Raw genomic sequence first — 15,390 nt, forward strand, 5'->3', positions numbered from 1 at the left:
ATGACGTAGGTTCATCTGCGCAGGTTGGAATACTCAGCGCAAAAGGTGTCAGAGATGCCATGGATGACAACTTGTCTTCCTTTCGATTTGCCAGTGCTTTCTCTACGTGTGTGTGTGTGAGCGGAGTATTCGTGAGGCTATGCTGTCATTGTGTCCCCCACTCTCTCTTGTCGTGCGAAAGAACCAGTATCTTTCCGACCACCACGTTTTCAAGTACCACAGTGATGGCCAAGGAGTGGCTGATCTTCGCCTTGGGCACTAACAACTGGCAAGGGTCAGGGCAGTTTGCCCCTGGGTCTGGTATTCTCCACCAAGGACAGCACATTGCCATGAACTCACTGGAAAAGTGCCACTGCTACTCGATTTGGCCCTCTGATCTCCAAAAGACCCCAACGGATCGTGATGACTACCGCGTGTACGAGATTCCTCACCCGATTCCCATCTGCGAGAGTGTCGGACCACAGAGCAGCAAGAGATGGCACTCTATGACCGACGAGGAAGTAACAAGCTACTGCGACAATCTGCTGAAGGAGTGCACTGACTTCATCGAGTACATCGAGAATAAGCACGGCAAGCGTATCAACCTCTTTCTCGCTCATCATTGCTTCATGAATCCTGTGATTATGTCTGAGATCAACGAGCGTCGTGTGGCACAAGGGATTCCGAAGGTGCCACTTGTGGTCTTCGCGCATGGCACAGCTCTCAAGATGTACGAGAATGAAATCAACAAGTTACCAGAGTTTCCCATGAAGTACTACGACTGGATTCGCGGCACGAAGAATATCTTCGAGAGCACTGGTCATGTCTCCGGTGTTTTTGCCGTCTCGGCACCGCAGAAGAATAGCTTTGAAAAGCTGTTCCCACTTTTTCCCAAAGAGCGCGTCGCCATCACACCCTGCGGCTACAACCAGCTGGTGTTCCATCCAATACAAGGGATGACACGCGAAAAGGCTTTCGGCCACATGCCCCAGGTTCTCTACGACGGATTCGATGCCACCCAGCTCTCATCCGTGCAGCGCCACGTGGCTTCTGATCAACGCATCTCTGACGTGAACGCTTACGACAGGGTCGTTGTTTTTTGTGGCCGCTTTGCTCACTGGAAGCGGATCGACTCCGTCCTAAAGGCTGCCAGTATGTGGGAGAAAGAGGACAAGAGGATCCTTACTCTGATCTTTGGTGCCGGCTCTCAGGAAACTCGAAAGCTGTATGTGGACATGGCCTATCAGACGCTGGGGCTGAAAGACACCTTCTTCCTGGGACCTCAGAGTCAGCCTGATCTAGCCAACGTCTACACTGTTGCGGATGTTTCTGTGTTCCCGAGCCATGATGAGCCCTTCGGACTTGTGTTCATCGAGTGCATGGGGTGCGGAACACCTGTGATCGGTGCCAAATCCGGTGGCCCGCTGGACTTTGTCAACGACGAGGTTGGTGCCTTGGTGGACGAAGGTACAAACGACGAGGTTGCCGAGCGTGTCTATGCTGCGGTGAAGCAGGCTCTCGCGGAGGACTGGAAGAAGACAAAAGGGGACCAATGCGAGCAGTATGCGCTCAAGAAGTTCAGCCTCACCTCGCAGGCAGAACTGATGCTTCAGTTCGTGGAGAGCCACTTTACCAAGTGATAAGCTCGTGTGTGAAATATTTCTAGAGAGCTAACGGAACTCGTTCTCTCTGCCTCTTTCTTTTCGCGCCCTTTTTCACTTTCATACACAAACGCCTTGGTTTCATTCGTTACTTTTCATGCAATTGCAAGTGATTCTATCAGTGCGGCCTCTTCTTGGAGGCTGAATGTATGAATACTTTGATCTATTTAAACACAGTTCTTTTGCTGGTGATTGTGTTCTTACCTTATCATCGAAAAACAAAAACTGTTCTCTTCCATTTATCACCATTGATCAAGCTCCTGCTTCTCACTAGTGTCCACTCAGCGGCCACAGCTCGATTCTCATCTCGCAACGTGTCTCTTTCCTCATGGCTGTCGCACTGCGCACTGGGAGACTTGCGCTATCGTGCGCGTTCTCTTTCTAGTCGTCAGGTGGAAAAGCAGCAAGTTTTCTACCTCGCAGCCCCACGTACTTGCGCTCGCTCTACAACAGCTTCTTCTTTTACTTTCTCTACTTCATACTTTCTCTCTTTGTCTCGCTTTCCCTCATGTGATTGGCAGAAACTCATTGAAAGTGTGAAGCAGCTCCAAGCGATGAGGCTTCTGAGCAAAGTGATCGTCGGAACCACCTGCGTCACGATCTTCTGTGGTAGCGCCTACGTGGCTGCAATCACTCTTGCTCCACCCCCAAATTACACAGTAAGCAACAATGACCGGCTGAAAAGTTACGACAAGCTGTCCATCGACAATCTGTATGAGAAAAAGACGAAGTGTCAAGAGTTTTACCTGGGCCTCAGTCGGTGGCGGCGGAAGATGTTACGGGACGAAGGCCTGCTTCGCGGGCGGGTGCTGGAGGTTGGTGCCGGGTGCATGGGAAACTATGCGTACTACCCCCACAAGTACTTCAGTGACGATTCGGAGGTCCAGCGACACTTGAGGGGCATGCTGGGCCGCAGAGACGATACCCAGGCAGCAGGCAGCGGCGACAACTCCACTAGCTACATGCTGCAGCATATTGAGAAGGAAAACCCGTGCGACGAGATCGTGCTGTGCGATCGGTCAGCCGGCATGGTTCAGTCGTGCATCGCAAAGATACAGAGTCGGCTGGGCTACACTCCGTATCGGTACCCCGACTACGACATTGCTGGGATTCGAAATTCGATTGAGGCGCGTGTCCGCGCTCAGCACGACGCACAAAGACTGGGGCCCGACTCAGCTGACAAAGCCGCTTTGCGAAAGAGAAAGATTGTGCGTGAAGACGGGACCGTGCAGGAAGTACTGGTGACACCCCTGAGCGGGACTGAAGAGGAGGAGTTTCTGGAGGCAACATCCTCGCAGACGAACTTGGCTGCCGATGCCATAATCGTGCCTGTTCTGCAAGCGCTTGACACCGGCGACAAACTGCCGCTTCTCTCCAAGGAAGGGGAGGCCACACTGGCGCGACGTGAACGCGAAGTTCAGGCACGCGGGGAGTTTCGACGCCGGGTCGAGAGCAAGCTTCAGCGCGAAGAGAGGCTGAGCATGCTCAAGCGTGGACGCGCCGACGTCTCTGCTGCCGATGCTTCAACGACTGAAAAGAACCAACTGATCGAGGTGCCTCCAGAGCTTCGTGGCGGCAATCGTGAACTTGAAAGGCAGCCCTTGTTTGCCGTAGCCAACTACGCCGCAGAGCAGCTCCCGTTCCCTGACAACAGCTTCGACACTGTGGTGGACATGTTCGGTCTGTGCAGCTTCGATGACCCAGTGCGAGCTTTACGTGAGCTGTCGCGCGTGTGCAAACCGGGAGGAAAGCTGCTTCTCATCGAACACGGAAAGGGCCACTCTACTCGTGTCAACAATCACCTCGATAAATGGGCGCCGCGGCACGCGAAGAGCTGGGGGTGCTGGTGGAATAGGGATATTCGGCGCGTGATTCGCCTGAGCGGGCTCTCTGTGGAGAAGTGGGAAAGCAAGCACTTTGGGACGTCGCACTACATTATCGCAAAGCCGTACAAATCTATGGAGGAGTGGGACAGGTTCGAACTGCAGCGCAAGCAGCAGGCGAGGAAATCTGCCGTTTAGTGGAGCAGCACTGCCTTTTCCGGAAAGGAGGCACAACGTTTCGGCGTGTGCTCGAAGTGGCACAGGTTAGAGCACCCCGGTTGTGTCTCTCTCAACGTGCCGTCGCTTTCGTACCCAATGGTGTACTTATGCGCCTTCTCGTGCTTGTTTTGTGGAATGATAGGGCACGCGTGTATCGTGCACAGCAGCGCCCGCACGAGTTTCAGTGTCTGAGGTGTGGTACATTATGTGTTTGTTTTAGCTGCCTCGCTGTCGCGAGCTGCACTCACATCTTCGTTTAAAGCAAGAGATCTTCTGAGCGGGGCATGCCTTGTAGCTCTCCCGCAGTGCTTTCCACGAACAGCCCAACTCTTTTTCCGTGTTTCTCTTGCTCTTGTCGCGGTGGCTACCTCTTTTACTGGCGCAGGCAAGCATGGCGGCCTACTGGCAGTCGCAGCACCGCTGCAGCGGCGAGGCCGCCCCCGGGCTTCACGTTCCCAAATGACCCCCCTCCCTCCCCTCGCTGTTCTCTCTGTGCCTTCTCTTGGGCTGCTTCTTTGGCAGCGATTCCTCTCATGCCCCTCTTTCCCGTCCTCCTCTTTTTTTTTGCTGTTCTGACAGGACGCTAGCGGCAACTGCTGTTGAGTACAGCTGGCGCCTTCATTCACGAATCGACATCCTCACTCTCGCAGTCTTGCTCTTTTCCTCGACACCCCCTTCTCGGACATCGAAGAAATGGCAGTGGCGTACCCGAGCGAGGAAGACGCGAGCGTGCTGGTTGGCTTCACAGAGTTTTTTACACAGCAGGAGGGCGTGCATGCGCTTCTTCGCGTCACCGAGCAAGATGTGCAAACAGTGAGGAGCGCATGCAGTTCTGTGCTAGCGCATCTCAGCAACACAAGCCGGCTTATTCTTGCCTCCATCCCTCTCAATCAGGCAGAGCCCGCTCAGCTTGTCATGGGAAACAATGGCAGAGGCTTAGCGTATCAGGTGGGCAGCGTCTATCCTCACGTGCTACAGCACAGCAGTCCTATGGGATACAACATCACCCTGTCCGAGTCTGCGGGGGCCGCACCACCGCTTCTTCACCACCCAAAGTCATTTCTAGGGTCGCAGCTCGACGCGATCGACTTCATGGCGGCGGAGCTGGAAAGCGCCAAGGACACGCTGCTATCTTTGAACGCGAGGTACGCATACTTGTGGACCACGAATGTGGGCGAGCTGCGCCGGTGCATTGCACAAGACGAAAGACGTCAGAAGGTGCAGCATCCGATGTGTAAGCATGCTCAGATGAGGGCCGCTTCGATTGAGGAGGAGACACAGAAGAGGCTAGCACACAGCCCCACGGATGAAGTGGGACTGAGAGACGCAGCACTTCAGCAGGGTGACGCGCAGGGCATAGCTGAGAGGGCGCCGAAGAAGGACCCTCAAGCAGAGGCGCCCTCTGAGTCATCTGCGCAGGCGCCAACGTACCGCACGCTGCTGGCGCTGGACCCTTCGCAGCTGCCATCGATCCAAGTCCAGCGAAGCTTCATGAAGTTCATTCAGGCGTGCTTGTCTCTGCTAGAGTGGGCGGACAGCGTCTTAGGGCTGCTCTCTGGCAGGGACGATGTACCGAAGGCTGGTACATTCGAGGTGCCGGTGCAGCGGGAGTCGTCGCAGCGCCGAGTCGACACGGCTCGCGAGGCAAGCGAGCAGAGGCCGACAAACCAGGCAACCACATCAGCTGGTGGGCGCCCCGGCACCAAGGCTGTGCGTGTTCTCCGCTACGAGATACGCGACGTGAGCCACATATACGACATGTTATACCAGCAGGCGGAATGCTTCTATCTCCCAGAGTACGCCCTGTATGATGCACGCATAAAGCAACGACTCCTGCATCCGTCCTACTACTACGCCCTGCGCATTCTTATCGAGGACGCAACGACTGAGATGACTCGTCTGGAACACATCGCTGCTTCTCGGCCGGATTTGGTGCGCGCCGACGCTGGCCTGTCGCCGTTTGAAGCGTATCGACGCGGCGCCTTTGTCCCCTACCCTGAGTTCTTAGGAATGGGCGTGAGCCCATCTTTGCCTGCTGCGCACGGCAGGGTAGCCATGGAAAGCGGCGAGCCAGCCAGGATTGTCTTCCGGCCTGCGCTGCCTCAGTTCGCGTTTCTTCGCAACACGCTGCGGGTGCTTCTCAGCGTCTGCATCAACGAGGACGACCTAACGAGTTTCAAGCGCTATGAGGAGTTGTACCAGACGCTTGTGGGAAGCGCCAGGGATGCAGTGGTTGAGCTGCAACACCTCCCAAAGCCTACCCCTCCCCTTCTCGAGCCTGCTGCGCAGAGCATGTTTGGCCATCGACTTGCCGTGACGGCTGGCCGCCCGCGCTACGAGCTAGTATTAGTTTCGGACGAGAGCAGCGCGCAGGAGGCGAGGTCGGGTGGCAAAGTGGCGTGGGTGATATCCGCTGAGGACCGCGGCCGATTGCGCGCCGGATTTGAGGCGTACTGGGAGTTGCGGGACGGCGTGCACTCCCTAAAGCTGTCTCTCGACAAGGACATTCGCCGCAAAGATAAGACTCACCGCACCCGTGTGCTTGACGCGTGCGTTGCACGTGAGAAGGACCTGGTGGCGATCACGGCCCTCGAGCGCGAGCGGGAGCTCCAAGAGGCGGAGCACCGCTCCCGACGTGAGAACGGTGGCTGGTTGGGGGCGGCACGAGCGTCACTGCGGTCACTGGCCGGGATCGCTACCTGCAAGGCCGAGGTTCAAATGGAGGATCTTGGCATTCCGACGCCCCTAGAGCGCGACGATGCTGGTGCTGTCATGACGACCACCTCGCCCTACCACGCGGAGAAAACGTTGCTGCAGGAGAGCGTGAATCGACTCTGGAGCGCTGTGGAGGCGCATGGTGTGCACATGGAACGCGAGTACCCGGGCCTGTTCTACCGCAGCGAGAGGCAGCGTTGGGCAAGTCGTGTCGGCTCATTGATCGAAAAGGCTAACGCAGTCGGCGTGGTCTTCTCTCCTTGAGTGGCGTTCGCGTGCTGACGGAGAGGGTGTTTTGGCTGGCCATTGCGTCCTGAGGTATGCCCGCTTTTTGTCTACACCTTTGTTCCCCCTCTCCGGCGTAGCGGCCTCCACGCCAACCTCGCAGACTTCGCTTTTCGCGCGCACTGGTTCTCTCGCTTACACTCACACCCATTCTTGCTCATCGTCGTATGCACAGACGGAGATGTCAGCCACAATTCTGAATGACAACAACAAATCAACAGCACCAGCACCGCTCCCCGATAGCCTTAGCGGCTTGTGTTTTGCGACTTTTTCCCTCGCCTCTCGCACAGTTTTTTTTTTTGTGTTTGTTCTCTTCCGTGCCAACGTTAGGAGCCGATGTGTCTATTTCACACACGCGTACGTACGCACGTGCAGATGGGCACGCACACAAGCGCAGAGACACACACGCAGGGCACCGGAGAAACAGAGAGCGCACGACAACTACGCACACACACGCACACAAACACACAGAGAGAAGCGCCTAGTCGGTCTTTGTGTTCGTTTTTGTTTCTTTTTTCCTCCCCCTTTTCCCTTCTTCTTGTGCGTCCCTTTCTCCTTCTGCCCACATGCTCTCTTCTGCCCCTCCTTCTGTCTACCTGGCTCGTGGACGCACACAGCTACAGACGCACGTTTTTGTGCACAAACGTACGCAGACACGCGTCTCACGCGCTCATGGTAAGTCCTCCCCCTCATATGACCTCTGTAGTGTGATACGTTGTTCCTCTTTTCTTCTCGATTAGCTTCGACCTACGGTGCTTGATTGTTGCGTGTGACTGAGGGGATGCTTCTGCATAGTTGTGCATATCTGCGTATATATATGTGCCTATATGTGTAGAAACCAATGAAAAGTGAGACATAGGGAGGCAAATAACACCCAACAAGGCGGAAGTTCCGGTCAGAGGTGCATGTGTTGTGTTCTCGGAGAGATACGGCGTTGGCTGTTGACGAGATTCAGTAGGAGTAGGGTCAAGGGTGTTGGTAGTAGTGGGCCAGACGTAAAGTGTCGAAGGATCGCAATCGTTTCGCTGTCTTCATGTGATACACACATAACGCTTACCCGGTGCACCTCCGCTTTTTCTTTTCTGTGACGGGTACGTGCTTTTGCCCTCACGTCTGTCTTGTCTCGCTTCGTGCCAAGTCTTTCGTGCTTGTTCGTGTTCATGTGTGTCTGTGAGGACGCGTGCTGCTCTCCCATGCAGCTCTGTGCCATGTTATTCAGGACGAAGAAGAAGAAAAAAAAAACGTTTTCTCCGTTTTCGCTGTCTCGCTTTCTGTTGGCGGAGTATCTCTGTTCTACCACACACTTTGTTTACTTGTTGTTTTCTTGCCCGCAACCTCATTCCCTACCGCAAGATGGTGCGCGAGTGAGGGCGTCCGTGTGTGGGTTCATCGACAACGGCAATCAAAACTAGTGGGGGCTATGCGGCTACAAACGAAAAGAAAATCGAGCTGACACGCACAGCGATTTCAAAACAGGAGAGAGAGAGAGAGAGCGAGGTATCGGAGGGGGGAGGGGGGAAGAAGTCGCAGTAAAGGGCACCAGGTCCACTAGAGATGGTGGTCGCACCTCTTCTTCCTGCTTTCTTTTCCACCACCTGACCAGCGCCACGCTCAAAGCTGGCATGCCTCCCGGGTGCCGACGCGCATCTAAATCGCTTTTCTGATAGCTCCTTGGGCATTTCGGCTAACGCAGCTAGCGCAGACGCACTCCGTGGGTGTGTGTAGGTGGGTGGAGGTGGCGGGCGAGGCATAGCTCTGTTAGGGTACCAGCGGCCGAGAGGGGAGAGAAGGGTCCGTCGGGGGTGTCGCACCCCTTCCACCGTGCGTGGCATGAGCGCTTTCATAAGTCGCATCGCTTCTTCTTTCTCTCGCTTGCTTGTCGGTCTCGCCACCGTTTCAAACACACACACATACAGACACAAACGTTTGCACCGCCAAGGGTGGGGGGCACCGCTGAAACCCTCAGCAGCGCTAGACGGACTGCATAGTGTCAGCGGTTGTGGATCACTGAGACGAAGGCTTCTCCCCCCTCTCTTTACTTTTTCTATCCCCCACAGTTGCGCCCTTTACCTCTCCACAGCACGCTTGCTATGTAATTAAGATGTGAAGGTCTCAAGGAGCTCTACGCGGATGGCATGCCGAATCTGCCTATCACGAGCCTCGTCTATCAGGAGAGCTGCGCTACTTCCAAGAAGGTGGCAGACCGGTCCTATTGAACCTCTCTATATTTTTTCAACGCAGCCTTTCTGCCATACGTCATGAGCTCAACTCTACCCCCCCCCCCCCGTCACAGGCCCCCATCGCATGATGCAAAGAAGCCGTCGACACACGCCGGGGCAGCAATGCACCGACTCAGCCATTTTGAGCGCAGCCCCTGCCTCAAGCTTCCCCCCCACACACGCCTAAAAGCGCTTTTCTTTCTCTACCCCAACGCTGCTATGATGGCAACCACCACCACAGTGTGTTGCGCATCGGCGGTCCGATTTCGCCACTTTGTAGGGACTCGAGCCTGTCTACAATTAGGCCCTTCTTTTGCGGCAGCGGGGCTGATACAGTTTCCATAAAATGATGTGAGTGGAGGATGCGCCGCACACGGCTGCCTACACCCGCAACGCGCAGGAAGGCAAATTTGTGGAGGACTGTCACTCACACCGAAAAGGAAAGACGCACATGTGCGGCAGTGTCCAACCCTGAGTCACCGCGGCACGGAGGGGACGACGCTCTTGCCCGACCTTTCTCTTCTTTGCCACTCCCTCTCACCTCGCTATCATCCCTTCTTACCCTTCTTTCACGTTCTCTGCCGAATCACGGACAAACCTCGACTACGACGCGTCAACAACAACGAAAACTTGCACGACCGACGCCGGTGACCCGATACCCTACCAACGGTATCACCACACACATAAACACACATGTGTCACACATACACGCGAAGAGCTCAAAGGAAGCGACACTCTGTCTTGTTTCCTGGCGAAATCATAGAGCTTCATCGACGACTTCCTCCTCCCTCCTCCTCTTGTATCGCCCTGCTTCACATCTCTCCGTTCTCCCTTTTTTTGTACTCTCTTTACGTATTTGTTTTCGCTCCCTTTGGATAGACGGACGAAAGCCACTCTTGCCCCCTTTCCTACCCCTTTCCACCACCGCCACTCCCGTCGCCCTTTTCCTGCCTTTCGCACCCCTTCCTTCACTGGAATTTTATCATTGTGTGTCGTGCGCTTATTTTATTTGTTTTTCTTCGTTCTACCGCCCTCTCTGTCTCTGTGTGTGTGTGCAGTAACATACGCCGATGCTTGAGCACAGGTGATTCAAAGGAAAAAACAAGCGAAGGAAAACACGACACGCGTCGCTCTTCCGCTGTGGAAACTTTCTCTATTTCTGCACGTGCTGTGTCGGTCTCGCGCGCACACATACACAGCAGCAGCGGCAGCGAAACACGGCGGTTAAACCCAGGGAAAAGAAAGCGGATTTATCATCGACGACAGCGTGCGCACAGGCATACGTATACGTTCACAGAAAAGAGAAAAGCGGGCTCATCTTCTCATAGACACTTGAAAAAGAGGAAAGGGCCAAATCGGGAGAGTGAGTGGGGCATTGAAGAGAGCACAAGCGGAGACAGACTCGAGGAGCTGCAGAGAAGTGAGCGACAAGAGCAGTAGCGGCAGCGGCAGTGAGGGACTGTTTTCGTTTTGGTGTGTTTAGCATATCTTTCTACCCTTTTGTGTTTTCGCTGAGCGAGCGAGAATCGGGATTCAGGGATCGCAAGGAGCGAAAAAGGGTCCTACGCTTGCATGTGTTGGCGCCTTCGACAACTATCGTCAGTGCGCGTTCGTTTTCCTTCTTCAGTCACTTTTTTCGTGTTCTTTACATCCGTTCGCTTCATTGGTTCACTGCCTTGTCTCTCTTCGTTGTGTAGGGGCTGTCTTGCACTCCTCATCTCTTCCACACTTCTGGCCGGCACGAAGAAACATAGAAAGCGTCTCTTTCCCTCCTCACGGACCCCCCCCTTTGCCCCTCCGTGTGTGTGTGTGTATATGCCCGTGCTGGAGATGTCGGAGCGCCGTGGTACGTCGTCTGTGAAGCTGGCGCCGCCTGTGCCGTCGCCATCTCCATCGCGCGATGAAGCGAGCGTCCATGATGCACTGAAGGACGGAAAGTTTAGCGCAGAGGGGACCATCGCATCTGTGTCCACGACGGGGTCGTCGACGCCGAACACGAATAACGTGGCCGCTGCGGCCCGCGACGACTCAGAAGGTGTTACGACTTCGTCGCCGAGCAACCCAGCCGGGTCTGCGGGTCGCGGGGCGAGCGTGAATTCGCAAAGCGAGGCTTGCCTCACTCCCTCAGCGCATGTGCAGCCAGTGCAGTTCACCTCACCTGAGAGGCTCAGCGTTGCAGGCAGTGCGGCTGCAGAGCTGGGGGGCGACGAGGTGCTACCGCCTCTCGCGAACAGCCCCGTGCAACACTCGCAGAAGACGACTGAGGCTTCTGGCGCCAAGAGAAACGCGCCTCCGGCCGACGAGGAGCTTGTGGATTCTGCTCCCCGATCGCCCTTCCGGCGTGGCGCCAGCCACGCCAACGGAGCTGAAGATCTCATGCCGAGGGATCGCTTGGTTGCCTCAGCCGCCGCTACCGCTGATCGCGGTGCTGCGCAGGGTACCAACACCTTTCACCCCAGCGCAGGCAGTCCCCACAACTTTACAGTCGGCTTCAACGATTCGCCATTGAACGGGGCGCGACAGGCTGAGGGTCGCGCACGGGCTACTTGTGCTGCTGGGCCCCTGCCACGGTGCCACATCAGTGGTGCCAGCCCTGTGCAGGACACTGCTTCCTCCATGCCTCGCCCGCCGGGAGGCTACGCTTCAGGCGGTGCCGCACCGCGCACTTTTTCCTCTGAGTCCACCTTCTACGACCAGCGCCTCAGCGCTGCGGCGACAACGTCACCAGCCGGTATGAACAGCTCCGGCTACACGCCTTCTCAGCGTTCCTTGGTGCAGTACGTCGCGCCTCCTGGCGACACGGCGACTCCGTCGTACGGTTGCCGCGATCCCGCAACCGGCAGTGATGCCGGCTACAGTCCTAGCCGCCACGCGGAAATCCGCGCGATGCTCATCACAGCGGAGCGTGAGCTGGCCGATATGCGCGAGGAGTGTGCGAAGCGTGGAATGAGGGCTGATACACTCGAGGCTGCGCTGGATCGAGAGCGTGCAAATCTGCGTGCGCTGCGTGACCGCTACGCCGACGAGGCCGCTGCCGCCCGCGAAGAACACGAGGCGCAAACCCGGCAGCTGCGCGATCAGCTGCACGTGCTCAAGGTGGTCTCCGAGAACGCGATGGCTGAGAAGAGCAAGGCGGCCGAGGACGCAACGCGACGCAAGAAGGAGCTGTTGGAGCTGCTTGATCGCGAGCGGGAGGAGAAGAGCTACATTATGGCAGACTACCGCGAACAAACAGAGTCGCTGATCGCAGAGCAAGGACGCGAGATCACGTATCTGCGCGGCGCTCTCGACAAGCTCAAGGGCGAGTACGACGACTTAGCGAAACAGCACCAGGTGGTGGAGGAGGAGCTGGAGGGGTTGCAAGAGAAGGTGGAGAACGTCACGGCGCAGCTCGACAAGGAGCGGTCGGACGCCGCCAGCAAGACGAAGGACCTGCAGGCCAACATGCAGCAGGAATGCCAAGCCCTCACCGAGCAGCTCGCCGCGATGCAGGAGCAGCTGCAGAGGGCTTCCACCCAGCACGCGGCCAAGCAGCAGGCTCTCACCGATCAGCTGCAGAAAGGCGAGGAGAAGCAGCGTGTCACCGAGGAGGAGTACCAGTACACACTCGACACGCTCAAGCAGGCGTACCGCCGCGACACAGACAGTTTGCGAGAGGAGCTGAATCGCCTAAAGGAGACGCACGGCAAACAAGAGGAGGAGCTGCGCCATGACTTGGAGAAGGCTGCGAGGAGGGAGAGCAAGTCCGTCGAGGCTCTGCGGCAGGCGCTGGAGCAGGCGCGTCAGGAGAAGGAGCTGAGCGTGGAGGACAGCTTCAAGCAGCGTGAGGTGCTGCAACGCCAGCACCGTGACAAGGTAGCGGCTCTTCAGAAGGAGCTCGACGCGACGGTACAGCAGCTGACAGAGGAGCGTGAGGCACGCAAGGACCGTGAGGCGGATGTGGAGGTGCTGCGGGTGCGCGCGGACAACCTGGAAAAGGCAAACCAGCGCCTCTCCAACGAACTGGAGACGATCCAGGCAGACCAGCGCAGTCGGGAGCGGTCGACAGAGCAGGCGCACCAAGCCGCCGTAGAGGCAATGCGGACGAAGCTGCGCACGGCACTTACCGATCTGGGCTACGCGCAGGATCAGCTGACGCAGCAGGCGGCCGATGCGCAGCAGCTGCGTGACGAACTAGCGAAGCGCACCAGCGCTCTCGAGGCGGCGAAGGAGAAGATAGTTGTGTTGGAAAGAGCCTCTGCGGAAGAGCTCGGCAAGGCGAAGGACACGGCAGTGCAGCGGGAGAAGGAGGCTGCTCAAGTCATCACACAGCTGCGCACCAGCAAGACGCAGCTGGAGGCGGCATGCGAGCAGCTGGAGCGGCAGCTGAGAGAGACGGAGGGCCGAGTGCAGGGCACGACCAAGCAGGTCAACGAAGAGCGCCGTTCACTGGAGGAAGCAAACCGCAGACTGCAGGATGCTCGTGTTGAGGTGGAGGACTTGCGCGCGGTCGTGAATCACGAACGGGAGCGTGGCACCTTTCTCCAGGAAGAAAAGCGACAGGTGGAGCGTCAGCTCGCCGAGGAGAAGCTCTATCGCGAGGAGCTCGAGAACCAATTACACATGGCAGAGCGGAGGCTGCAGGAGCAGCAGCAGGACCACGCTCTCCAGCTGCAGCAGATGGAGGGAAAGCTGGAGGAGCAGGTGCAGCGGCACCACGCGGAGCTGGCGGCTTGCCGCATTGCGGCCGAGCAGGTGCGCGGTGAGGTCGGTCGCGCGCGAGAGGCGATTGTGGAGAAGGAGACGGCGTTGCAGCAGATGCGGGAGGAAGTGGGGCGGCTGCATCGCGAGGCCGCTATGCGCGAAGGTGGGCTGCAAGAGGAAATGGAGGATCTTCGGGAGGCGCACGAGGTGGAGATACGCCGTATGGATGAGCTTCTGAACGGGCTGCGCAGCGACTTGGCCAAGTCACAGGCCACGTGCACCCAATATCAACGAGAGCTCTCACAGATGCACCAAAACTCAGCCGGCGCGCGATCGGACTTGGAGATGGCACTGGAGCAGGCTGATGCGGCTCGGGCAAAGCTGCTGGAGGATGCCAAGTACAGGGAGCAGCTGAATCAGGAGCTGCAGGGGACAGTGCGTCTGCTGAGCTCCCGACTCACATCAAACGAAGAGGAGGTGCGCCGGATGCAGGAGGAGCTGGCGGACACGAATAAACGAATTCAAGACGCCCACACGCTGATTGGCCGCAAGGATGCGGCAATCGGGCAGTTGAACGCAAAGTTGCGCGCGTACGAGTCGCGCCACTGAGACCCCGTAGGTTTCATGGCGCGTATGTGTGTGCCGAAGTATTCACGCGCCGTGAGGGGATCAGCTGCTTTTTCTTTCGTGTCGTCTCCATTCGTGACATGTGCTAGACAAAAACAACGGTGAAGGCCCAAGGGAGGAAGAGGAGAGGGAGAGGCTAGGGGAAGGCAAGGTGGCGTGTAGATGCGCTTTACAGCGGACATGCGTGTGATGCGAGACGCGGCTTCCTCCTTCCTGAACTTGTCCTCGCGCGAATTATGTTTTCCTCTTTACCGTGTGTCCGCTGATCGTCTTTTTCTTCCTGCCCCTCTCCGCAGCTAGTTCTCACCTTTTTGTGGTGTTATGGCTGCTGTAGCCGCTCCGATGCGTGTGCGTGTGCTTGGGCACTCGATAGACATATAAAGGACAACGGAAAGTTGTGTATCAGCGCCCCCTCCCCCGACTCTCATTCACCTCACTACAGGCATGAAGGTGCGTAGGAGATCCTCCCTTTGTGTGTGTGTGTGTGTGCACGCGGACTGGTGTGCGCTCGAGGGATCCGGTTTCGCATGACGCTGTTGTAGCGCAAACACTAGACGTATGAGAGCTTCCTCCCCTTCCCGCTTGCACTCCCTTCACGGTCGTCATCACCTTCGCTGATGGCCGTCGGTGATCGGATGCGTAGAGCTGCGCCAGGTAGAGGAGGGGAAACGCGTGATACATCTGATGTGGCCGCAGATCCACTTGTTTTGTCTTCCTACACCTCTACGCCGAGGCCGAAACGCGGTTAACGCTCCAAACAGTTATGGACGAAGCATGGGAATGACCCGCGGGCAGCTCGACCTCATCCTGCTCCTCTGAACCCTTCCCTGATTAACATGCAATGATATCGCTCTCCCTCGTTCTCTTTCTCCTTGGCCGCGCGCACGCCCACGCACATATTAGCACACGACTGCGGTTGCTTGCAACGCACCGTGCCCCGTACCAGCTTTCTCCCTCTCTGTCTCCATACAGTCTGTGTGTACTTCCGGGCGGCGTATTCATCAACATACGCCCAAACCCCCCTCCCCTCCTCTTCAAATACAGGCGCACGAGCGTACATGCAACATCTCGTACCCCCCCTTTCCAATACAGCTCTCCCACTCCTTCTTTTTTCTTAAGAGACAAGCAAACAACAAGACAGACAGACAGACCCCCCCCCCCCCACCACACACACACACA

The 15,390-nt window shown here is 56.9% G+C and overlaps 4 protein-coding genes across 4 annotated transcripts; all 4 read left to right on the top strand.

Moving 5' to 3' along the window:
* Positions 1 to 224: 224 nt before the first annotated feature.
* Positions 225 to 1,619, top strand: LDBPK_160960 (sucrose-phosphate synthase-like protein; the record flags this gene model as incomplete). The annotated part of the gene is made up of 1 exon (XM_003859734.1): positions 225 to 1,619. The coding sequence occupies one exon, from the start codon at positions 225 to 227 to the stop codon at positions 1,617 to 1,619; it is 1,395 nt and encodes a 464-aa protein (XP_003859782.1).
* A 575-nt stretch (positions 1,620 to 2,194) lies between these two features.
* LDBPK_160970 (hypothetical protein, conserved) lies at positions 2,195 to 3,661 on the top strand (the record flags this gene model as incomplete). Its single annotated transcript, XM_003859735.1, has 1 exon — positions 2,195 to 3,661. One exon carries the CDS (start codon positions 2,195 to 2,197, stop codon positions 3,659 to 3,661), a length of 1,467 nt encoding a protein of 488 aa, XP_003859783.1.
* A 714-nt stretch (positions 3,662 to 4,375) lies between these two features.
* LDBPK_160980 (hypothetical protein, conserved) lies at positions 4,376 to 6,661 on the top strand (the record flags this gene model as incomplete). The annotated part of the gene is made up of 1 exon (XM_003859736.1): positions 4,376 to 6,661. One exon carries the CDS (start codon positions 4,376 to 4,378, stop codon positions 6,659 to 6,661), a length of 2,286 nt encoding a protein of 761 aa, XP_003859784.1.
* Positions 6,662 to 11,277: 4,616 nt separating this feature from the next.
* Positions 11,278 to 14,193, top strand: LDBPK_160990 (hypothetical protein, conserved; the record flags this gene model as incomplete). The annotated part of the gene is made up of 1 exon (XM_003859737.1): positions 11,278 to 14,193. The coding sequence occupies one exon, from the start codon at positions 11,278 to 11,280 to the stop codon at positions 14,191 to 14,193; it is 2,916 nt and encodes a 971-aa protein (XP_003859785.1).
* Between the last annotated feature and the right edge of the window lie 1,197 nt (positions 14,194 to 15,390).

This window comes from Leishmania donovani, chromosome 16, assembly GCF_000227135.1.
Source record: "Leishmania donovani BPK282A1 complete genome, chromosome 16".
Taxonomy (NCBI): domain Eukaryota; phylum Euglenozoa; class Kinetoplastea; order Trypanosomatida; family Trypanosomatidae; genus Leishmania; species Leishmania donovani.